The sequence below is a fragment of the Pteronotus mesoamericanus genome, unplaced genomic scaffold (assembly GCF_021234165.1).
Source record: "Pteronotus mesoamericanus isolate MK-2021 breed Mesoamerican mustached bat unplaced genomic scaffold, CSHL_Meso_final contig_58, whole genome shotgun sequence".
In the NCBI taxonomy this organism is placed as follows: domain Eukaryota; kingdom Metazoa; phylum Chordata; class Mammalia; order Chiroptera; family Mormoopidae; genus Pteronotus; species Pteronotus mesoamericanus.
The window spans coordinates 9,559,267-9,583,740 of NW_026555205.1; the positions used below are offsets into that span (position 1 = coordinate 9,559,267).

General features: G+C 45.5%; 1 protein-coding gene across 2 annotated transcripts in view; it reads left to right on the forward strand.

The window, feature by feature from the left end:
• The first annotated feature begins 406 nt into the window (after positions 1 to 406).
• TSC22D3 (TSC22 domain family member 3) overlaps positions 407 to 24,474 on the forward strand; it is a 58,416-nt gene continuing 34,348 nt past the window's right edge. The window contains exons 1-2 of one of the 2 annotated variants that reach the window (XM_054580382.1): positions 407 to 563; positions 1,138 to 1,566. In XM_054580382.1, coding sequence (XP_054436357.1) covers positions 1,247 to 1,566 — 320 coding nt within the window. In that variant the 5' untranslated portion in view covers positions 407 to 563; positions 1,138 to 1,246. Of the gene's footprint in view, positions 564 to 1,134; positions 1,567 to 24,474 lie in introns of both variants that reach the window. The other variant, XM_054580383.1, reaches the window with a different exon arrangement.

Genomic DNA, 24,474 nt, shown 5'->3' on the forward strand with positions numbered 1-24,474 from the left:
GGCGTGGGAGAGCTGGTCCGAGGGCTTGCATTCCCGGAAGCCAGGACAGAAATCGCCTCCAGTAGAGTTCAGGGAAGAGAGGGGAGAGTAAGTCAGTCGGGGGAAAGAGGGGAAGATAAGTGAAGTGAATAAGAAAGGGACACAAAACCGAGGGGAGTTTGACCGTGCTTCTGTGAGTTTTGTTTAAGGCATTTATTGGGTATTCCTGAAGTGTGTCCGGCACGCTCAGACTCTGTGTAGCAGCAACCGTTCTCTTTGCACACTCACTCCCCTGAAACCACGCTTTCTTTCCCCCCGCCCCCTGAAAAAAAGAAGCTTGTGAAGGAAGGCGGCGTTATAAGGCTGTAACAAGAAAGACTCTCGAGGGCGGCGTCTCCCCTGTAGGGGGACCCGTCCGCGTGGGATCAGGAGTATCTGCCCTCCCACCGAACTCGAGAGCAGGGTGGTGTGGCGTCCCGGCCCGGCCGCTCTTAGGTTTCTGGCAGAGGATGCGCCCGGGGGGGCGAGAGAGCCTGAGCTGAGGCGCCGGACCCGACTGAGCCGACAAGGGTGCGATCCACCGGGTGCGTGCGAGGGCGCGTGGGTGCGGCGGGGCGGGGGGTTGGGGGCAGGACCAAGCCGCTTAGGGCCGGCGTCCGCCGGGAAAGCTGGAGAGGTCTCTGCTGGCCGCCCGGGGATAATTTACATGCTGTCACGGCCGCTTGCGGGCTTCTAGTCGAGCAGCTCTTTCACTCACTCTCTCGGCTCCTGCCACCGTTCAGCCGGCACAACCCAGGGAGCCTGAGAGCGGACGAGCCGAGGAGGGAGGGAGTACGAGAGGAGAGAACGAGGAGGGCGCGCCCAGACTTTCTCTCTGCTCTGCTGCCCGCCCATCCTGTTGCCACAGGTCTACCCTGGGTCCCGCTCACACTTTGGAAACTTGGGACGCGGCTAGGACTGTGTGTGGCACCTCAGGGGGTGGCCCGGGCCTCTAGCGGAGAAGGAGGAGGAGGAAGAAAAGGAAGTGAGCCCCAAGGATCCGCTCCGAGCTGTTTGTCCAGCTGTTTCTATTCGCACCCTGAACAGCACAGCCAGAAGGGGGCTGATCCGAAAGAGTAGTTAGCTGGAGGCGCTAATTTCCAACTCTTCTCTCAGCAGCTTGCCTTTTCCAGACACCCTGGAGTCTCCTCAGGCCAATCCCCCACCGGACGCGCACCTGCGAGCCGCCACGGACCTGGCAGGCCAGGCGGCCCCCAAGCCTGAAAAGATGGCCCAGCCCAAGACCGACTGCCGCTCACCTGTCGGTCTCGACTGCTGCAATTGCTGCCTGGACCTGGCCCACCGGAGTGGGCTCCAGGGAGATAGCAGCGGGGAGAACAACAACCCAGGCAGTCCCACCGTGAGTAACTTTCGGCAGCTGCAGGAGAAGCTGGTCTTCGAGAACCTCAACACCGACAAGCTCAACAGCATAATGCGTCAGGATTCGCTAGAGCCCGTGCTGCGGGACCCCTGCTACCTGCTCAACGAGGGCATCTGCAACCGTAACATCGACCAGACCATGCTCTCCATCCTGCTCTTCTTCCACAGGTGGGTGGCTGGGAAGACGGGTGGGCACAAGTCTTGGCTCGCACCAGCCTCTGCTGGACCTTCACTTCTGACAAAAGGGGCTACCAGGAAGTTCATGAGGGGAACTGAGATCGGGCTGTCAGGCTGATGTTACCGGACCCGAGGCTACCGGGGTTGAAGGGACTCCTGGCAGGTAGGAACTTTATTTTGAAGTGTGCCTGCAAAGGCTTTCCTAGGGAGGTGCTGGAGCCTCGAATGTGTCCAGAATCCTAGATGGTTTGGGGGTAGCTGGTGGCACCCCTCCACCAATGCATAATTTCCACAGCTACTTTAGAGTTTCTGCTGTGGGATGCCCTTGGGATATAAATTCCACCCTTCTCAATAGCCCATTTTTACAAATACAAACTCGCACTGAAATGCAAGGGCTTTGACATTACTGTGTGGCCCTGACTAACACTGAGTGCAAGAAAAATGTCAGGACAAATTAGGAGGCTGCTGATGTGTGGCGCAGGTGGGGAATAAGAAAAATTAGAGACCCTTGAGAATTTCTTGAGACTCTGAATGAGGAACCTGCACCTCCTGCATAGATCACAGCCTTCAATTTCCAATGATAGCTAAAAGCAGCCCAAGAGAGCATCCCCTGATGGGTGGGTGGATGAATCCATGTCATCACAGGTGTTTGATGTAGTGTGGAGAGTGAGGGTCAGACTTTCTAGAAATCTTGTTGAAGGACAAGGGAGAGGGGAAGGAAGAGACACAATGGGAAGCCCGAAGGTGTCTGAAGTCCACTAGTCTGAGACACTCTTAAAAGCCAGTTTTGGGGGTGCAGCTGGGGCAATTTCAAGGCAGGGAAGGCAACTCCAGGAAACCCAGCCACAGTGGGTTTGGTGTTCTTTCTTTTCTTTTCTTTTTTAAGTAATTTATTTATTTTTTCAAATACATTTGTTCTTGAAGCCATCATAACAGAGCATAGGTATGTGTGAGATGGTGGATTTTATTTTTTTCTCAATGACATAGTTTATGTATATGAAAGAGAATCCTCCCCAACTCCGCCATGGGAGACCTGGATTGTATCAGGCTCACTGCGTGAGCCTGAGCAAGTCACCTGACCTCTCTGGTCTCTAAGGTTCTTTCTAGTTCTGAGATTTCAGGTCATGGACAGGTGGTGTGCTCAGACATGGTAATAAGAAATTGTGAGCACCACAGAGTATTTGAATAATTAGATGGCTTTTCAGTGAAGCACAAAAAGAAAATTTTAAAAGAAATCAGCATAAGCAGGAACTACCCTCACTTAGTGTTCAGACCAGGTTTACCTCTGCAACCCCAGCAGTTACAGGAGGGAGCAAGCAGGGCTGCCAACTTCGTTAGCATTTTCCACATCATCAAAGCCCTTCCTTATCTATTATTTCACTTTAGGCGTCAATTTATTTCATTGTCTCAAAGAAACTAGGCCGCATTCGAACAGGTTCCTAGAGAATCTTCATTTCTGGTGAAAGATTACTGTAAGTGTATTCAGATCACAAATGCTGCAGCCCTGCTGAACAAAAGCCCTAACAGTCTCCCAATAATCCAGGTCAGCTTGGTAGGAGAGTGGCAGTGGAGGAGACACCTGGAAAGAGCTCCTGTCACATTTGCATTCTCAACTTGGGAGAGAAAGTTCCCTGAAATGGCCTTGATGATGTGTAAGAAGGGACTTATCCTTAGCTTGATTACTAGGCTTGGGGCCTACAAGGGTTGGATTTAGGTGAATGAGATGTGAAGTTGAGAGCCTGAGTTCAAAGTGTTTAACTTGTGCCGCACCTTGGGAGGCTTTTTGGTTGTCTGGGTTTCTTGACCTTCTTTGTCACCTAGTCTGTTGAAACCTGTCTTTCAGTGTTTGGTTATTGGCAAAACATAAAAATGATATAAGGTAAGGATGTGGGGCACTGAGGGCATTTGTGGAGGGAACATGATGAAGTGTTGATAATGTGGACCTGCGTACCCTTCCTCTTGGGATCATAGCAACTCAATATCCTAAACATCTAAGCCATTCTATGAGGCTGGGAAGTGTGACAGGGTCCTGTGGTAACAACCTTATATTTACAGTAGGACAAAGTATTCTTACACTTTTCTACATTTTCCTTTATAACTGGGACCTTAGAGACTTGGGATTCTGAATTTGGTTTAGGTTTTAACCTAGAATCACATGCTCATTAGCAAAAGTACAAGACTGTTATTGCTGGTCATGGGGCTTTTCCAATACCTGAGCTGGACAGTCTTCTCCTAAGTGAAAATTTCCTTTCATACTTTATTTATTTCCTGGGTTTCTATATACTTAAGCCATCAGTTTTACTTCTGTTCCATTTAATGTTTTAAGCCTGTCTCTTCTCCTGGAGAAGCTCCCTGCCCCTCTTCCTGCAGCCCATTTCCCTACTGGAAAGGGTATTATGTTCTTGGGAGGGAAGGGCTGGGCACAGTCTTGGTTTCTATCTGGTTCTTCTGCTTTGACCTGTCCCTTGCTCCCAGATTAGCTGTTGGTGTCCTTGGAACACAAGAGAGTAAGTAATTTGAGGGTAGGGTTGTATTTTACACTCACTTGGTTTCCCCCGGGTTTCTAGTTTTACAGCCAGTATGCAATAAAGGTTTTTTGGTTAGACGACAGCTTAAACTTTAGTGTAACAATTGTAAAATGTAAAGATTTTACAACTTTAACTTAGTCTTGGAAAATCCTTATTAAGCTTTATATGTGATTTTTTGTTTGTTTGTTTGAACCACATGCATAACTCTAATAGCCTCGGAGAAGTCTTGATGAACCGTGCTGTATGTGTACATACAACTCAGTGGTAATGGGCATGTGGCTTGTTGGTATATAAATGATGTCTCTAAACTGTTGGAAGGTGTGTTTTAAACACCAGCTCTTCAATCTTGTGTTAGGTAACTAATAACTAAGAGAGATTGATAGCTAACATTTATTGAGCATTTACAGTTTACGCTGTGTTTTATCTGCATAATCTCATTCACTATTTATACAACCCATGAAATGGGTTATGTTATCCTTTTCTTCATTTTATAATGAAGGACGTTGAGGTTTGGGAAAATTAAGTAACTTGCCTGAAGCCTCACAATGAAACGCAGAGCAAAACTCCACCTAAGATTAGTCAGACACTAAAGAATTGTCTATTAAGAAAAAATTAAACAGAGGTAAATGTTAGTGGAGAAATTAACCAAATGTTTAAAATATCCTTATTAAGTAGAGTTATCAACCATATCTTTTGGGGACACAGGACTTTCAATGTTCAAATAGGGAGAGTCCAAGGGAAACTGGGATGGTTGATCACCCTATTATGAGGGGACTACACCTTATCATTTGAATATGCTTCTAAAACTGGAAAACTTAGGAGGCAGATAAAATATGCTGGGAAAACAGCCTATGAAAAAAACCTGGCAAAGTTGAAATTTGAGGGGCCTTAATTCTCTGATCAGTAAGGGGTAGCAAGCTGAAACCTTGTTATTGTCATTGTTGTTATTGTAACCTCAAATTTATTTCTAAGAGTTTATCCAAAACTTCGTAATCAGTTCTATTCTGCTCTCTTTGGCTCCTGAGCACACCTACCCAGGGTGGTCTGAAATATTTTGAATTGGAGTTCCCTTGTAGCTTTAAAAGCCCTAGGAGCCTACCTTTAAGCTTCTGAGCTGGCACCAACTGGTTCCCACACTTAGATGTTAAGAAAATAACAGTAGCAAAGATTTCTAATTGTTTTATGTGTGTTAATTCATTCAACCTTCCCTACTGAGTTGATATATAATAGTTAAAGGAGAGATCAGGTTTCCAAGAAAAAATGCATAAAAATTATTTGTGCTTCTCTGAGTCTCAGAATTCATGATTTCATAAATGTATATTCTTGTACCTTACTTCTGAGGATGTAGCCACTTACATGGTGTGATTTGAGGGACAAAACTACTCTCTTACCTGCTTGCTGTAGTGCCTAAAGTCACACTCTAACATTCAGTTCTCTGTCCAGGTACCATCTAAAACTGCTCTCCTGTAGCTCGGTGGTATGCTGATCACACCATGGAAAATTTGAATTAGACATTGCAACCCTTTGTCAATTAATTTTCCATTTGATGTTGATAATGGAGGGGTTTTTATTTTTTTGTTTTGTTTTGTTTTTTGGTGTAGAAAGGTTTTGTGTTTCTGTGTGGTTAAGCCTGACATTCTTTTGCCTTTGTGATTTTTGCTTTTGGCATCAAGCTTCAAAAGTCCTTTCCTAGCCCAAGGCAATGTATCAATAAAATAACTATTTCTTGAGTGCCTAGGGGTATGACAAAAAATCGGCATTCAGACTAAGGTACATTTTCTATTAAAAACACAAACACATATGCAACTTAACTTTCATGGTTTTAGCACTTCAAGATAACCTTGATATGAAATAAACTGCCTTCTTGCTGAGCCACAGATGTGAATTCCACGTGCTAAGAAGCTTTTGCCTATGGGTGACCTTAGTGCTCTACCAGCATACCTACCATATATGTATGCTTTATATATATAAACTATATGTATATATGTGTGTACTACATAATACGTATGTAGCAGTAAATTGTATATAACAAAATTTGCCACTTTAACCATTTTATGTATACAATTCAGTGGTATTAGGCACATTCGCATTGTTGTACAACCATCACCATTATCTATTTCCAGAACTTTGTCATCATCCCAAACAGAAACTCTGTACCTATTAAACAATAACTCCCCATTCTTCCCTCCCCCACCATCTACTGGTAATCTCCATTCTACTATCTGTCTCTGAATTTGCCTACTCTAGTTATTTCATATAAGTAGAATCATAAAGCATATGGCCTTTTTTGTCTGACTAATTTCACTTAGCATGATGTTTTCAGGGTTCATTCATGTTGTAGCATATATTAGTATTTCACCTTTTTTATGGCTGAATAATATTTCAGCATACACACACACACACACCATGTTTTGTTTATCTATTCATCTATGCAAGGACACTTAGGTTATTTCCACCTGTTGGCTTTAGTGAAGAATGCTGCTATGAACATTTGGTTTACTGTTATCTTTCCGAGTCCCTTCTTTTAAATTTTTTCGGTCTCTACCTGGGGGTGGCATTGCTCTGCACCTTCTGTTAAATCCAATTTTGTGGTCTTCTACTCAGAGTCAGTCCATACAAATGCAGTAACTCTCATGAAATGAGCAAACATTTGTTTATTTGGAGTGAATGCCCCCTCCCTGAGTCAGCTGCTAGTGCTAGTGATTATGATGAAAAGAAAACTAAGAAGTTTAACAAAGTGATGGAAATATAAGTTTAACAGAGGAAATGATATGCTTTTGGGATGCTCATGAACAAGGGACTGGCAAAAGTTTTACTGTCTCTCTCATGAATAGCCAAGGTCTACCGTGGTTTACTTCCCAGGTCTTACTATTTAAAAGACTATTATATGACATCTTTTCTCATAAATGACTACTTTGTGTGGCTTTGCTTTTCAGAACTTTGTTCAGGGCGACAGCTCACAGGGAGTGGGGTTCCAGGGAATAAGATGTAGGAAAGACAAGTTTGGAGAAGAAAGGTAGAAAGACGAGACCAGAACCCATGAAAGGCCTGCTGCAATATGTGGCTCTGGATGGCATGAGAGCTCAAGGGGTTTGGATGGAAGGTTCACACTCTTAAAGAAAGTTGGCCAGACCAGAGCATGAATTTTACTTGTTTCTCCAGTTTGCCAGGAGTGGACCCATGTGAATCCACACCTCAGAAAATAACTCTTTCCAGGGTGACCTTATTTTCCCTCCTTTCCTAAAGAGAAGGTTAATACTCCTGCTTATATTTGCACTTCCAGATAAACCAACAAGTTCTCAATTCCAGGTAGTGTTTGCTCCTTTCAAGAAGTCCCTGAAGGCCAGGTAGTCTGGATAAATTGAGATGGGTGTGTCTGACCAAAGCTGCCAAGGCTTCCGGGTCCCCTGAGTGATAGAGTCCAGCAGAACGCTTGACCCCACCTTGTGGGCTGTTTAAGAGGAATGAGGTTGGTTGTGTCTGCACCTGGTGGTGGCTGTTGCACTGTGTTTGCTCATCACAATTCTGCTCCTACATGAACTTTCTCCTCTTATGTAAGACATCCTTCAAGATAACTAGTAAGCCATAATCTGCCATGGCTTGCTGGGTTTACATAACAAAGGGGTTACTGTCATGCAGTATCACCTCTTGAGCCCCAGAGAAGCTAATGTGCAGAGTGGAACTGGAGCTTGGGCCCATTTGGTAGGGCACCCTATGTGCCATGGTGCACTCAAGGGAGAGCTTCCATGATCACAGGGGTCAAAAAAACAAATTTTCCCTTTTAGATGAAGAGAGCAATAATAGCCCAGGACACATTGTGCTGTCCCAATGTTTGCAATAATGGGACAAAGGTTAGGGCAGCTTTGGCACAGCAGGCCCTCCTTAGTACTCTGTCATCTAATGGGGACCTCATGAAGTCCAGAAGGCTAGATCCCATCCTCAAAGCAGGTTAGATAGGGAGTTGGCAGAAGAAATGGCTTATGGAGGCCATTGTCAACCACACACACCAAAGCCTAGCTTATCTAAATAAAGAGTCAGAGTAGGGATGAAACAGGGGGTTATGAGAGTGGAAAGCAAGCTTTTCCAAAAGCTACCCCATGCAGAAGAGAATCTTATCAACTGGCAGGGCAGATTCACTTCTATCTCTTAGCTGTAAATCCCTGCCCCTAAGTAGCTATTGCTCTTTTGGTAATAGTGTAAGAGGTGTGAAATCACACAGTAGACTGAATGGGAAGCTTCCCATTTGTGCCAACACTAGCCCAAGGGAAGGAAACAAGAGCTGTAAGCCTGTTTGGTCAGTGAAGCGCCAGGCATGCAATCAGCCTTCCTCCCCTGGGATCCTCTTTCCTCAAATAGGTCCAGCCTGAAATCAGGCCCCTGCTTGTGGACAGAACCCCACAGGGACCTTCACCATTCTTCCTTGAAGGATGAATTTACTCACGGAGTAGCCTTGGGTATTCAACCAGCTTCCTCTCGTCTACTCTTCAGGGGAGATGGAGAACAGCTGCTCACAATTTAGGGTTCTGGTCCAGATTCCTGCCGAGCTCTCTAGGCCAGTGATTGGCTATGGCTATCCCTGAGGAAAAAGGGGGTGAGAAGTGTGAGGAAGAGAAATGGTTCCAGTGGCTCCTTCCTAGCTTACCCACCCTAGCACCCCGCCACACACCTTCCATTTAGTCTCACTCACAGACTAGGTTGGGCCTAAGCTAGCCAAAGGGCCCTGACTCATATCTTGTGTAGTGCCTTATGTAACAGAGATAAGTTACTGAGGCATCAAATATGCTTGCTCAGTGGCAGGCCTCCCTGGGGCCAGGCATTCAGAAGCCTGCTGGGGATCTAAGTCTAGCTCATCATACTCCCCAAAGAAAAACCTGTTCTCCATAGGTCAGGCCAATAGTCTGCTCAGAGGTAAGTACTAGGCTGCAAAGGTGATCCCCCCAGAACTCCCACACTAAGCATCAAATTTAAGCAAGCAGATGAACTGCTGTGGGCTTAGTGTGGTTTAGGGTATGGTAGGGGAAGAGGGGAACAGGGAGCCTCCTGCTGTCACCTGATAGTGAACTGCTGAAAGGATAGCCTGGTGTGTCCAGAGGGGCCCCAGAAAAAATCTCAGAAGACCCTCTTCTTTTTGTATTTACTTGTTGGTTCAGAGATTGTTCTGGGGACTCCAGGCGGAAGAGTTTACCAAAAGCAGAGGAACTATTTAAATGAAGGCCTTACAAGAGCCAATTCCTAATCCATTCTCCATAAGTCTCTAAGTCTCCAGGCTGGTCTGAATTTGCAATGATTCTTAGCTCTCTTCCTGGCTTATTCAGTAAGTTACATTACTGGCTTGGTACAACTGGGACCCCCATGAAGTCAGGCTGGCTGGATTCTATGACATGTTTTTCTAATAAGCTGATTTGACTATCTGCAACACAAAATAGCTCCATCAATCTAGTATTTCATTGGCTCAAAGTTTAGGTACTCTTCTTCTATTCCCTTGTCTTTGACTAGCCTGTCCCATTATGTTGCCAGTGGGTAAATGCTTCATCAGCTGAAGGTAGCTGGGGACACTTCTCTCCAGTCAGAGAAAGAGAAAGAAACAAGAAAATAAAAAAGGCGGTGTGAGAGCAATGAGCAGGCAAGGCTGCATCCAAAGTTCAGACACATAAATCCTCAGACAACTTCAAGACCACCCTCTCAGGGCTCAGGAGAGCTGGGCACCCCAAGTGCCCTGGATCACAGCCAGAATCCAGTCAAGATTGGCCTGAGATTGAGGTACAGAATTTCCCTTTCTTGAGAACCCTCTCAGTCTTCCAGCCTCTTGCTTCTCCCTATCCCATCTGCCCCTTCAGTTCATAGTCAGTGGCCGTAAAAAAAAAGAAAAGAAAAGAAAAGGAAAGAAAGAAAGAAAGAAAGAAAGAAAGAAAGAAAGAAAGAAAGAAAGAAAGAAAGAAAGAAAGAAAGAAAGAAAAAACCCTGCTCAGTTTTAAAGCCACATACTCTGCCTGCCCAGGTACATAGCAAATTAATAATGGCAGCATCTCCTCATTCAGCCTTGCACTGAACAATGAAGCACTTCAGTGAATCAGTCTATCATTTATTGACCAAGGGCCTGCTCTTTATTGAGTGTCTACCACAGATTTATTGAATGCCTCTGTGCTAACCACAGTAGAGCACATTGGAGGTTGCAGAGACTACGACTGGGGTGTGAGGAGTTAAGAGTGTAGCTGGGGAGTGGAGCAGCTATACCTGTGGCAGGTGGGGAACAAAGCAGTCCCACTGGAACTCCTGCTCCTTGAGAGAAAGGCTGCTTATGGCATCCTGGGTCTATATATCCAGAGCTTGGGCAATACCAAGCAAACTAGGAAGGGAGAGTCTCTTTATTGTGGCAGATTCCAACAGGGCCTTATAGAATGGGCTGGCTTTGACATTGTGGAAAGCAGCTATAGGCTTTCTGGTTGGGAGAGGGGAAGGAAACCTTGCCAGTCCATCAGGGCTCATGGGTAGGAAGGGGCTGGCGTGGGATGGGGACAGTGAGGAGATCTTTCTATTCTTCCTGGGCTAGAGCCCATAGTCATCAAGCTTCAGGAATGAGAAAAAGGTCCATGCTAGCCCACTTCTCATTGCCTCATTCTGACTCGTGGCAGGCAGCCCCCTAGCAGTCTCTTAGGGAGCTGAGCTAGCCCTTGGTGAGTTGAGACCTTTGGGGCCTTGGAGCAGGAAGGTACTTCTCTTCATTGCCTGGAGAAAGCCCAGTGGAATCAGGAGGTTTGGTTTTGTTAGTGCAGGCAAGGGTGGGCATCAGAGAAGCCTGGGGACTGTGGCTTTATATCTGTGCACCTCTGGTCTTGGTCTCCACCAAGACTCTTCTGAAGTGGGTAACAGAATCAAGAGTGTCAAGGTGCTCCCATGAGAACATATATACAAATTACACAAGTCTCTCTGGAAAAAAAGTTGCTGGTGGACCCACAGGGTATTATTTTAGCCTTGTTTGTATATTGGTCAAACCCTTCTTTCCCAGATGCCCTATAAATGAAGGCCCTGGGATACGGCTGAGCAAAGAGGAAAGCCTCAAGCAGACAGAAAAGGAGAGGGAGCTGGGGTAGCAAAAGGAATCAGCTTCAGGTCACCTGGGGAAGGAGGGTGCTGCTTATGGTCAGCACTTCATTTGTGCCCACACCCTTTTCCACCAGTGCTCTGGAGAATTCACACTTTACGTTCATAAACATATTCAGTCAGCAACAAATATTTCTTGCATACCTTCCATGTGCCAGGCTCAGTGTTAGGCATTGGGATAGAATAGGAAATAACCATCATGGAATAGTCAGTGTAGTGAGGGAGATGGATATTAACCAAATAGTCACACTAATGAATGATAATTTCAAACGAAGGGCCAAGAGAGAAAAGGAATAAGCTTCTGTCAGAGAATAGAACAAAGAATCAGACAAGCCATCTTGAGGAAGTAATACTGGAGCTAAAGAAATGAATCTCTAATGCTGAAATTCTAGTAATCAGATCCAGGCCAAAGGAGACATTTTTAGACCAAGGACTTTCAATGAAACCCCTGAAGTCATTCCATGTAGGTAGGTGCTTGCACTCCTAGAAATAGCTTTATGGCAAGGAGGTCCAAAAGGAAAGGACTGACAACATTCTGACAAGAGGAAGAAATGAGTTTGAAGCCCATGGGGCAACTAGTACTTAATGTCATCCTTTGCTAAAAATAGTCCATGACAGTAAAGAAATGTGTAAAGGCTGTCCCTGGGGACTGGTGATAAAGTGGGTATTGCCTGTGTGGAGGAGAATTTGTTTTTGTAAATTATTTACTGTAAAGAAAAAAGAAAGGGGAGAGCCATCTGGGTTTTCTTTTCCCTTTGTAGGCCTCCTGAGTTAAGAATGCTTCTCATTGTACCAAGGCAATGGGGCACAGAGCTTCAGGCTGCACTCCGTTCTAGTGCCCGAGGTGTAAATTTTAGGGGTTTCAAATGTCAAATATTTGTCTGAAAAACAGCCTGAATGCAGAAGGGGAGGGGGGCTACACCTCTAAGAAGGGCAAATAAATTGATCAAGGGGCTCTAAGAGAGCTTTCATTTGAGAAGGATGGCCCCACCACAATGACAAGACAAGTGATAAGGGAGAGCTCAATGTGATCCAAGGGAGTCTGACTATAAAGGGTCCAGATAAGGCTGACAAGACTTCTTTAGCCAACAGGAGGTAAACCTGGGACTTCAGCAGGCTATGGGAGTAGGCTGTAGGAACTAAGATGATTGAGCTAAGAGGAGTTTAAGGGTGGGGTGAAGGGTGGTGGAGAGAGAGAAAAGGTTGATCTTCAAATATAAGAAAAGTCACAACTCAGAAGTGGTGTCTAGCTGTTTCCAAACCACACTAGGAGCAGAACAAGAGGAAACAGACTTCTACTATAGCATGAAGAATTGAGATTAAATAGCAGAAAGCACTTCCTGACTACAAGCATTCAGAGAAGTTAGATGAAATTACCATGGGATGTTATATTAATTTACAAATATGGGGATGGTGGTGACAGTAACAATAAAGAACTGGATAAAAATGTGAAGATTAGTTATAAGGACCATGGACAGAAGGGAAGAGACAGGTTGGGGAAAGCAAAGGAGTTAGAAGCAGATGCTTCTAAGGAAAAGGAAAGCAAATGTGTGATAGATGAAAGTACTTTTAAAATAAAAATGTCTATAAAATTTCCATTGGAGATCACTCATTAAAACGAACATACTCTCCTGGGATTGGAATGGTATGGGGAACTAGACTAAAGAGCTGTTAGAGTCCATTCTCACATCTTCAGCCTTTTCATTTCCTGGCTAAATTAGCCTCAATGGGGCACCCGTGCTTCATTGTCTAATAATTTGGGGGAACACCCATAGGGGCACTGGAGTAAGACTGCCCACCCCAGGTATTTGTGGAGGAGGAGGATTTCTTCTTCCATGAGCACAACAATGATGAGACACAGGGGTTACAGTGGCAACCAAAAATCTAGGCAGGATCCTGCAGCAGGAAACTTACAATGTAGTGATGGAAGCAGACATCGAATAAGAATTACACAAATAACCATATCATTGCAATTGATTATAATGAAGGAAAAGTGCAGGACGCTGGAAGAACACAAGTTAAGGGAGCTTCCCTGAGGGTCAGAATATCTACAAAAACAAAATTCACCTTGCTAAAACTTTGGACACTGCATATATCCCTCTCTGAGAAATTTTTGCACCAAATCAGTAGCAAGTAAAGGCAAAATGAAGTCAATCACTGCTAATGCCCAAAGATATGGATTTTGAAGCTTTTCCAGCTCACTGAGGCCCTTGGTTAGGATCAAACTCCCAAAGAAATTTTCTTATTGCCAAGATCAAGCAGATTTATTTAAGCAGCGTGATTCTCTAAGGGCCATAATGGCCTATCAGTTGAAAATCAAAATCAGGAAGCTTTTGAAGATGAACAGAATGAAGGTCAATGAAGAGAATAAAGAACTGATATGCTGAAAATTACTTGAAACAGGCTCCCAGAAATGACCATGTCTCCAAAATGTATGTCTTCAGTATCCTAGTCAAATATGGGAGGCGTCACTAGAATATTCTAGTATTAGCTGCAAAGTGAGCCCAGGGATATTGAGTCCTGGGGAACCAGGATCCTAGAGCAGGATGGGCAGTGCTGGCCCCTGTGAGGTATCTGGGATGGGCTTCTCTGTCCTACAAAGGGACCTCTGAGGCACAGAGATTAGCCACTGTGTGCTCATAAAGCACAGGGGCTTCACATCTGATGGACTACCATTGACAGACTCTGACTTGGCTACTGACAGCTTCTCTGGACCTCAGCTTCTACGTCTAGAAAACAGGGGAAGTGTGGTTGAGAAGGTTAAATGAGAAAACACTCCCAGGAAGCATTCAGTTCATCGAAGCTTTCTTATCATTAGGCAAGTCAAATGCAGAACCAGAACAAAACCTTCCCTGACTTGCCTTGTTTCTCTTTGTCACTAGTCCCCCTCACTGACCCCTCCCATTGCACTGTCAATAACACACCCTCTCCTTCTCAGAGCCAGCTAACATTTGCAACCCAGTCTGGCAAGCTCTCTCCTTGTCAAGGCTTGCTCTTTGAACTTTCTTCATTCACAATCAGGTATAAATGACTGGGAAGGTTTTCCTCCGGCATGGGGAAGGAAGAACTGCCAGGAGCTTTGAAATTTTTATGAGATCAAAACTTAACAGAAGCACGCAGTCACCATACTGACATAGCTACCAAGTGGAGAAGGATTCCAGAGCATAGTGAAGCTATTAGGTACTGCCTCTTCAAGACCCTGAGCTTCCCCCTTCCCAGGGTTGGCTGCAGGCACCTTCTGCCTGCACATGCATCTTAGAGACAGAGTAGCTCAGAACTCATAAGGCTTTCACAGGCATTTGATCTGACCCCCTCCAATTACAGATGAGGAAACTGAAGTCCAGAGTGGGATAGGCACCTGCCCCAAACCAAACAGCCAATTATTGACCAGCTGAAAAGAGAAACTATATCTCCTGATTCTTTGATCCAATGGTCTTCTGACTTCTCATCCTTAGATGGCTGTTCATACCCCATCCCAGTAGGTACACAAGCTCTCCATGCCAGGAGACCAGCTTTAGATCCACCTGATGCCAAAACTGTGGTTTTTTTATTTGATTTTATTTAATGGAATCGACCATTGGTTTGGGTGTTATAAAGCCTCAGCCCTGGAATCTTGCTTCTGCTCAGGCTGGGGCTGCGTGCCACAGCCACAGTCATACAAGAGGGACAGAAAGGCCTGCTGTTCAGGTTGGAAAAGAAATCAGTTGCTGAAACATTGGTCTTTTTGAAAGTTCCAACCACAGGGGCTGGCTGGCAGAGCTGCTGTCTGGGCTCCCCTGGAGGATCCGGCCCTCCCCTTTATTCTGGTAGTTAGTTTAGGAAGCTGACCTGGCCTCAGCAGAAGATCTGGAGGGTAGCACTCAGCACAGGAGCTCCAGCCTTCCCTCAGAGTCTGGGAACCCCCAAGGCACTCAGAGCCTTGAACTTCCTTCCTCCTCCACAGCCTAGGCTGGCCCCAAACTATCTGAGCACTTTTTCTTCCTAGCCTGGGAAAGAGTTTTCGGTTGTCCCCACCCTGGCCTGGCAGCTACAGAGAGAGAACTAGAAAGAAAGGAAGAGAGAGAGAGAGAGAGAGAGAGAGAGAGAGAGAGAGAGAGAGAGAGAGAGAGAGAGAGAAACTGACCCCAGCCAGACAATCAAGGCTTCCCTGGGCAGTGGTGAGATGAAGGGGGAAAGATTGGAGGAACCCCAGTTTGTGGAGGAGCTCCAGCTTGAGGAGGACTCTGAACTCATGGAGGAAGCACAGTTCCTGGAGGAGCTACAGCTCAAGGTGGTGGAAAGTGGGTCAGATTTGGATCCAGAAGATCTGGGTTCTAGTTCTGACTTTGCCACCAATCTGATGCTTGAGCTTGAGTAAGTAACTCTCTGCCCTTCTGTGGGCTGCTTTCCTTACTAACAAAATTGGGGAGGGGAGAGACAAAATGGTCTCTAGGGTCTCTCCCAACTCAGATATTCTGGGAGACCATGCCTCTAAAATCTTGATGTGTGTGGATAGGATGCATGGACACTTGAATAAGCCATTGAACCCCTGAATGTTAGAATGATGGGATTGGGGAGATGAGGTTCACATGAACAAGAAAAGGGGAAGAAGGTGGTAAATGTGTTAAGAGTTATGACCCCACGAGGGAGTCCAGGCTGAATAGAACATTAGAGACGATTTTCAAAAGACAAGAACGATGTGCTTGGAATGAGTTAGTAATGAGAATCAGGGTGTTGGGGGTGTGGTCAATGTGTAGTTGCTAATGAGCTCCTCAACCAAATGTCTCCCAGTGTCCCTTCAGCCCCCAAACTCAAGTATTCAACCCAGAATACATTTCTTGAGTTCTTCATGTGTGTCTTTGCAGAAATTCTTAATTGAATTAGGGGTATTTTCAGGTCTTGGATGTTTACAATGAGATCTAAAACAGAGCGTAAGAAGAAGGGTGAGACTGGCACCTTGGTGAACCCCCACTCTCATCAGAATTTGATGCCCTAGCTGGTGTGGCTCAGTGGACTGAGCACTGGTTTGCGAACCAAAGGGTCACTGGTTCGATTACCACTGTAGGGCACATGCTTGAGTTGCAGGTCAGGTCCCCAGTAGGAGGCGTGCGAGATGCAACCACACACTAATGTTTCTCTCCCTCTCTTTCCCGCTCCCTTTCCCTCTCAAAAAATAAATAAATAAAACATAGTTTTAAAAGAATTTGATGGCTGCTATATTTGGCTACTCTCCCCCATTAATGCACAGAGGAGCTTCCAAAAACCAATCTGTTTGGTGAATGTTGGTGTTTAGTACTGTTGGTGTTTCACTGTATTCTGATTTCTTCAAAGTTGGTTGTTCCTCTCTGGTTTATATGGTTAGAGTTTATAAGCCATAGTAGGTGACACTTTACTAACCAGAAAGTTCCTTGCTGGCCCAAGCATGAGAGCTAAGGGCTCCCTACATGGTCAGCCATTTCCAATGTCCTCTGCCAACCATGTACCCACAAACATCTCCACTGCTGTGGACCCTGTGATGGAGATATATAGAACAGGAACCACCCCCACCTGTCTAGACACCTGCCTACTGCCCTAGCACCCTTACCTTCACCACCACACATTTTCCTTCCTCTCTGCTAGTCCTCCTTCTTCTTGGCTCAGTTTGTTCTGCAATCATTTCTTGCCACTCAGTTACACAATCACAGATTCCTCAGATTGAAAGGGATCTTAAAGTACCAGCAGAGAATAGGGCTGCACTATATAGAGTCTTTGTGGTCTTCTTTGACTCTTTAGAGGCTGCTGGAGGGGAGAAAAGGGGAGAAAGAGAGGAGAAAGTTTAGAGGAAGACAAAAAGAGAGGAGATAGATTGTGCCACTGCTCTCACCAAATGGAAGTTTACACCTCCAAACAAGACCACAAATAAGAATCTATATGTGTCCTTTGAAGTTTGCAAGGCTTGTGCTCACTTAAGCAACACACATACTAAATTTTGCAAGGTTTGTGTCTGCACTTGGCATGTTTTTCCTCACCAGAGGGTTTTCAAAATTGGCAACCTGAACTAGAGGGCATCTGCCTGTAGGTGGTGGAAATTAAGGGACTCTGGGAGCCCTGGGAACTGAGTTAACAGAGCTCCTAACCTCAGCCCCGCCTTCCTCAGAGAAATTCTGCTCCTCTAAGTACTTCATATCCAGAGACCCTGAGAGTATCCAGCTTAAATTGAGGAGGGTGAGGGGAAGGATGAGGGATGCTTAACAATGATAAAAAATTGTGATCCACTGAAGACATTAACTCTCCAGCTGAAATAAGAATCTCTTGGAAAGCATCCCCAGAGGGTGAACATGCCCACTTGGTTTGAAGACATCTATACAGAAGCTGGTTCACTTATTGGTCAGCCCTGATAGACAGTCAGTCCTTGGGTTTAGCATTTATCACCCACGCATCTTTCAGCCTGGCAGAGTGCTTTGCCCCCACCCTCGTGTTCTTGCTGTGAGCCTCCTTTGTCTCATGACCACCTGGGAAGCAGGCTCAAGGAGAGGTGGGAGTCACTGACTTCCCAGGGAACATGGTGTTCCAGCTAGAGGACCCACATGCTTCTGGTTCTCCCAGCTGCAGGTTGCTTGCTGGGGCCTGTGTGAGCTCCAGGCTACTGATGTGGGTTTCGGACACTCCAGCAGAAGTAACCCTTGAGGCCAAGGCAGAGGAAGTCCATGCCACAGAGGGCACTGTCCAAGTTAAGTGAGGTCTAGTGTGGAATTCTCAGCAGGGGAAATAGCTCGAGGGAAGGAGCACTTGACCTAAAATAAAGGCCCTGTGTTCTGTTATAAACTTCAGCCTTGGCTGGGGCTGGCACCTGAAAAGAGGAAAATAATAAGGGCCAGGGCCCTAGCCCTGAGAGGAAGGCGAGGGAGGTAAGCTCATGATGGCATCCTGGCCATTCAAGCGGTCTAAAACCCTTCTGGCTTTACATTGGAGAAAGAAATAAAGCCATGCTTGTTGGCAGTGGGGACCATCTGTGTGCACTATACAGAGACCACTGTTTCCCCAAACCCAGTAAACATACACTGGTGGTGTGCATGATGATTTTATGTGGTAGGTGGGCCAACTTTCTTTTTCTATTTTTATAGCTATTTATTTAACATGTATTCAGGGGAGAATTTATCTAATATATACACCCTATGACTTCAAAAATATTTCTAAAGTGGAGGCATTTTTAAGAAGCGAATCTGCTTAAGGTAATTTTAGAGAATATATTAAATAAATAACAGTAGCAGTGGTACTCAGATATGGCCAAAATATTTACAGTGGTAGGCAAATTGCTGAATTTGAGGCCATATACCTCACCATCAAAGGAGGTGGGAAAAGGAAACCAGAGGGTCATAGAAGCCATATAGTATGGTTTGAGATTATCTTGTCCGTGTACACCTAGCTTGAAGACCTTCTCTGACAGCCCTATTTCAAGTGTAAGAACACCCTGCTATTTTTATATCTGCTATGTCCTGCTCTGGCCCATGACACTCAACACTCCAGATTAGCAGCAGGCCTTTCCCTTGCTCCAGATCACTGTCTCTGTCACACACCAGCACACCCAGGGAAGCAACCACTGGAAGGTTGTTGAAGTTGTTCTCATCAGCTTCCATGGATTTCTTCTCAGCATTGTTCACGTGCATATTCAACTCAAACGTAAGGAAGTATTTCCAGGAAGCAAGTCAAAGAGGTCACAATCTTTTTCTGATTGCACAAAGCCACAGCAGGGGGACAGGAAATATGTCACTGCAGCAATTTCACGTGAACTTGGGTTGATTTCCAGACAGATTCAGACAAGATTTGGTGGGAAATTTGTATAAAATCAAACTGGACAAAATAGTTCTTACTTCTAATGGAAATTTGTGATGGGCTATTTGGTTTCTCTCCTTCTTCCATTGCTCTGAGGTAAGGAACATGATTTTTAGTCCTGCTTCCTCCCAGGGCTCACCTTGAGGATTGTGAGGGTGAGCCCTGAAGGGAAGTAGACAGGTGATAAAGGTCTCGTCTTCTGCCTTCTGGCTGGTTTTGCCTCAGGAGCCTTACGTGACTTTTCTGTGTTGTCCCTGCAACTGTCTTAGCAAAAGGATCCAGAGGAGACAGCTGAGCTTTAAACACCTCTAAGAAAGGAAATACCACAATGTTTTCGTACAGTCCAGTGTTTAACAATCTTTGCTCTCTGAGACTGTTCCTCATAAATTCTGTCCTTCAGTCTTCTTATTACACCACCTAATAGGTTTAAATGGTAGTTATTATGTCCCTTGTCAGCCTTATTTTCTAAATTGGCTAAATCTATTTAAAAGATAAAAAGGCTTTGAATGAGCTTGTATTTTTCTCCATCCTTTAGACAGTTTACAAATTCTCCACCAGAGATTTCATTCTGTCTTCTGTAGCAGATGAGAGCGTAGCAGACACATCTTTACCTTTAGCCAACCACTCCAATCTCTCCTCTGACCAGTGACACACATTTGCAGGATGGCAGATTAGGGAAGGAACAAAATTAACTGAACCATGGAGAACAGAATTGCCTGCCTTAACCCCCTGAGCTAGCTATCCCACAGAAGAGTGGAGTAGTGTAGGGTTTCATTAGTGGCGGATGGCCATGGAATAGAGAAGGAAGATGACCTAATAGTTCCTACATGCCTTTTTCCTATTTAGAGCACCTAGAATCATGCTTCTTCCTTAATGATACTAAATTGTGTGCTAAGATTTCACTGCAGCCTCTGTCTTTAGCTGCCCTACCCACCCACATAGCTCCATTCTTGTGTCTAGGTAGAATCACATTTTGATTATTCTTATATTCATTATTCACTTTGTGGATTATTCATAGAAGTCACTAAATCCCAGGTTACCCCTACCATTCTAGCTAGCCTCTGGGTACTCAGGCAAGCAGGGCCACTTTGACATCAGTCCAAGTCGAGCATAAAGAAAGAAGATTCTTGCAAAAATAAATTATTCACTCACACACTGATTCCAAATACAATCATAGTTGAATTTCATGTGGCTGAGGTAACATCAGACATATTTCATGGATAATCCAAAGTAAAGGATAATGTTAAAAAATCATGTATAACTCTTTGAAACTGTACTATGGTTCTATTTTTTTAGTAGTTTTGTCTTCCTACTTTAGGCTGATATGAAAATGGGCTTGCACCCCTTGTGTACACAGAATCTAGGAGGAAAAACAGGATGCACAGAGAAGCTAAGATGAGACCAAGCATTGCCAGAGACATTTTACAAGTGGAAAAGCCTGGAAGTTGGCTTTCAGACATATGGAAGTCTTTTCTGTGTGTCTGTGAAATGTGTTATATGCTTGTTAATGCCATGGATTTATCCAGGAAGGTCTAAGGGGTCTTTCCACTGGTACCTAGTTTGATTGGAGAGACACAAGTCCAGGAAGTTGACAGTAAATCGTAATTCCCTTCTCCCTCATCACAATAGCTTGAAGGCTGTATCACTGTGCCTGGTCTGGTCATCTGACCTATGCAAGTCTGAAGGAGGTGGTGCAATTCATCTGAGAAAAATCACATCTGAGACAGGAAGGGGCGTGGCAGCCTCTTCAGCCAAGGATTTATGTACCTGTCACTGGAAGGAAGTACAAGCTGATACGTGACTCCCAGAAGTGCTAGAATTGGAAGAGACAGCCCTGCTACCTTTCACAGTCAGTAGTATATTCATTCAGAATCTGTGCTACCTCAGGAGGCTGGCATCCTGGCCCCTCTTCCCTTCCTTGAGTCCATTCTCCCTCCTCAGTCACTTCCTTCCTCACTGGCTCCTTTCTGGCTCAGTGAACACTTAAGAAAACAGAGCAGAGCTGGCCAGGTGCACCCTGCCAGGAGCCAAGCTGTAGGTGGAAGGAGAGCAGACACTTGCTTTTTTGCCTGGCAGTTAGAGGCTAAGAGGATGGGTCCTAGACTCTTGAGCTAGCCACAGCAGCTTGCAGCTGATGCCATGTCTCCACTGTGGTACTGTGGCAACCTGAGTGGGTGGGGTTCCTCCAGTCCATACATCTCACAAAGGCCAGGGAATTCACTCAGTCAGACTCTATCTGAGCTTAATTCTTGCTGTTTTTGTGGATTGATTTTTGCATTTTTTTTTTTGCCTGCCAGGTATAATTTGGCTATGTATCCTCTGCTGAGCCTAGGAAAGTATTTGTTCCACATCCTTTCCCCTACTGTGAGACTTCCAGACCCACTCCCCTGGCATCCTTATTAGTCTTTCATGGTGGTGGTATCTCTTGGAACTCTAAGCTGGGCACCAGTGCTCCATATTTGGGCTCTAGTTGTCCAGATGGCTGACTTAAAACCTCCATCAGTGCAAAGAGACCCCAGATACAAAGTCCAACCTAGCTGTCTTTGGGAGCACCCACCCCACTCAAGTCTGTGCCTGGAATCAGTGGAATCACACACTCCTGACCTCCAGGTGCAGCTCCTTGTACATTCCTTTTCTATTCTTTGTTTCCAGGCAGGGGCTTGGCCAAGAGAGCAAATTCTACTCCCACCCCCCATAACAAAGAACTAAGGACTGTTTTCATGCTTCTCTTCTCATGAAGCAAGAGGTAAGCCATGCTAGGTTCTTGAAGCCCAGTAGGGAAGGTGAATGGTGCCCTCGATCCAGACCTCATCCCTCCTCAACCTGCACTACAGGGACCCTCATGATCTCTGCACTAAGTAGGAGGAGTTGCATATGAATTCTGAAGAAATGCCTCAGTCTGGCGAGGAGATGGAATATCCCTCGTTGTAAAACTACTTACCAAATCTGAATCATTGTCAGCTGGGGTAAAGGAGGAAAAGTCATCCCTTGGAAACTGGTGAACTGGGAAAGATTTATTTTTGACACTCTTCTCTCCCCCATTCTACCTTCTAGTACAAGTCCCCTCGATCTATCCCCAGCTGCTCAGGGGTCTCAACTACAAGGTGATAGTTCATGTTCCAAAATTTTCCTGATCTCCCTACATCTTAACCATCCCCAAGGAGGAGACTTGCTTTCTGCTACTGCTAATGTGATAGAATGAATTCAGCTAAGGTGTAAACAATGGTAGTAAATGAATATCCTACCCCTTCCAAATCACAATTCTATTGAAAGGGGTAAGCAAAGTGAGAACTATAGGCTCAGCTGTGGGCTAGTGGAGTCAACCTTTTTGGCCAAAGTTCCTCTGACCTTTAGCCCCTGAAATCATACCAAGCAGGCAGCAGGCATTCATCCTCTCCATATATGTGTAAAGCCACCTCTAGAGATATCACTGACTTTAACAAGTGGTATCCTAGATGCCCATACACAAGAGGGTGAGTCTCAGGATGAAGGCTCCAGCTTAACATGCAGAGCAGTAGTTGAAATCAACCTAGGCCTCTGTGCTCTCCCCACACTAGCCAGGGAAGCATTTTGGAAGATGTAAGGGAAAACTGGAAATCCCCCTTCATGTGTACTTGACTCAGTTGACTTTTTAAAAATATCAAGAAAACAAGAGGGAGGCAATTACTTGTAATAGCAAAACCATTCTCCCTTAAAGGGAGGAGTTCTAACCATTCGCAGAACAAGGGTTTCAGTCCTTCAGAAAGTTCTGCTGCAAAACTATTTTTGGCTCAGTTGCTCTTCTTGCCTCTTTGAGTTCTGTTCCTCTCCAGGCCCCTCAGGATCCCCCCTCTCCACCTCCTTCCCTGTGGCTGTGCTCACACAGGCTTATGCAGGGGAAGTAACCCTTAGCCAAGTGATTTTCTCATCCAACACACTTTCCGAGATGGTCCCACTGCTCCTTTCCAGAAAAGCAGGGACAAAGACTGTCTGAACCAATGTAACAACCTCTTCCTTTCTGCCCAAGCACACCAGAATTCCAAACACTCTTGTTTCCTTCAAGCACAAATGGCTTTTGCTGCTGATTCTCTGCTCTGGGTTACCCATTTCCTTCTCAGCCCTGGCACAGCAAACATGTCTCTGTAACAGCTACCTCAGGGTAATTTGAGAAGGAGCTTTGGGCCACCACATGTGGAAAAGGAATCAGGGGAAGACACATGTGGAATAAGAATATCTTAGAGAATGATGCTGAGCTTTGTGCAGAGGGCCTGAATAATATAGAAATATGAAGAAAAGATGTTTCTAGGATGCCAGCATCATGTACTCCTTGGTGGTGGTGGTGGTGGTCTTGGTGGTGGTGGTGGTGGTGGTGGTGGTTGTTGTTGTTGTTGTTGTTGTTGTTATTATTATTATTATTATTATTATTATATCCTTCCCATTGTAGCAACTTTAACAAAATCCCTTATACTATTCTATCTGCCTTAGGGAGTCAGCAACCACTCATGTCCTGCCTGTGAAGGTCTTGGACACACATACCCCTATCCAGCCTGGAACACTAAGCTTGTACCTGCAGCATCTGATCAGTTTCTGCCTAGTCAGTCAGTTATACCCTGTTGCTGAGCCTGTTTGGGTGGAGAGGGTAGGAAAATGGAGCAAGTGCTCCATGAGAGAGGTGTTCTCTGTTTCTCTACCCCTCAACTGCCTAGCTCTGTCTCTTTGTTCTGAGTCTCTGGCTCTGGACTCCAGTCATGGCCATGCTCAATACCCCCTACCTTGAATGCAGGGTTTGCTGTTGTGCTCAGCTGGCAGTTCCATCGCTCCTCCTCTGCCCAGCCCCTGGGCTCGTTGTAGGTTTCTATCAGCCTGGCCACTGAGCTCACCTAAAGTCCTCTGGCCAATTCCTTTTGGCATTTTCCTCCTGACTATGTCAGGGATGTCCATTCATGATGGGGCCACGAATTGGAAGGGGCTGCTTCAGTAGTTTCACCCTGGGGAACAACTCCTTCCTCCTCAAAGCTGAGAAAGCAGGAGAACTGCTCATGTTTATTTGTTCTGGACCTTTGTTTTACCTGTTTCTAGATCCACATTTTTCATAGACATTCCAGTGCAGATTCACAAAGTTGCAACCTCATTCTAGGGTAAACGGAGAATACAGGCCTGGGACCCTAGACAAAGCTGCTAGGTTGGGTGTTCTACCCAGTTTTGTCTGCCTTTCTATACACTCTCTCAACCCCCTTCTCTGTGCCCTGCAACCCCCAGCCTCCAGTGCCCAGCCTGTGGCTGCCTCCTAGATGCCCAGAGTACCAGGTGTCAAGCAAGAGCTCCTGCTCTACACACTGGTTTTTTCAGTGCACTCCTTTGGAATCTTAGGGACTCACCAAAATGATCTCAAGGGCAAGTGGAGGGCCCAGCCACTGGAGACCCATGCCCCTTGCCCCAACCTTAACTAGAATAGCTCTGCTTAACCTGTTTCATAAACTGTATTCACTATGTGAGACAG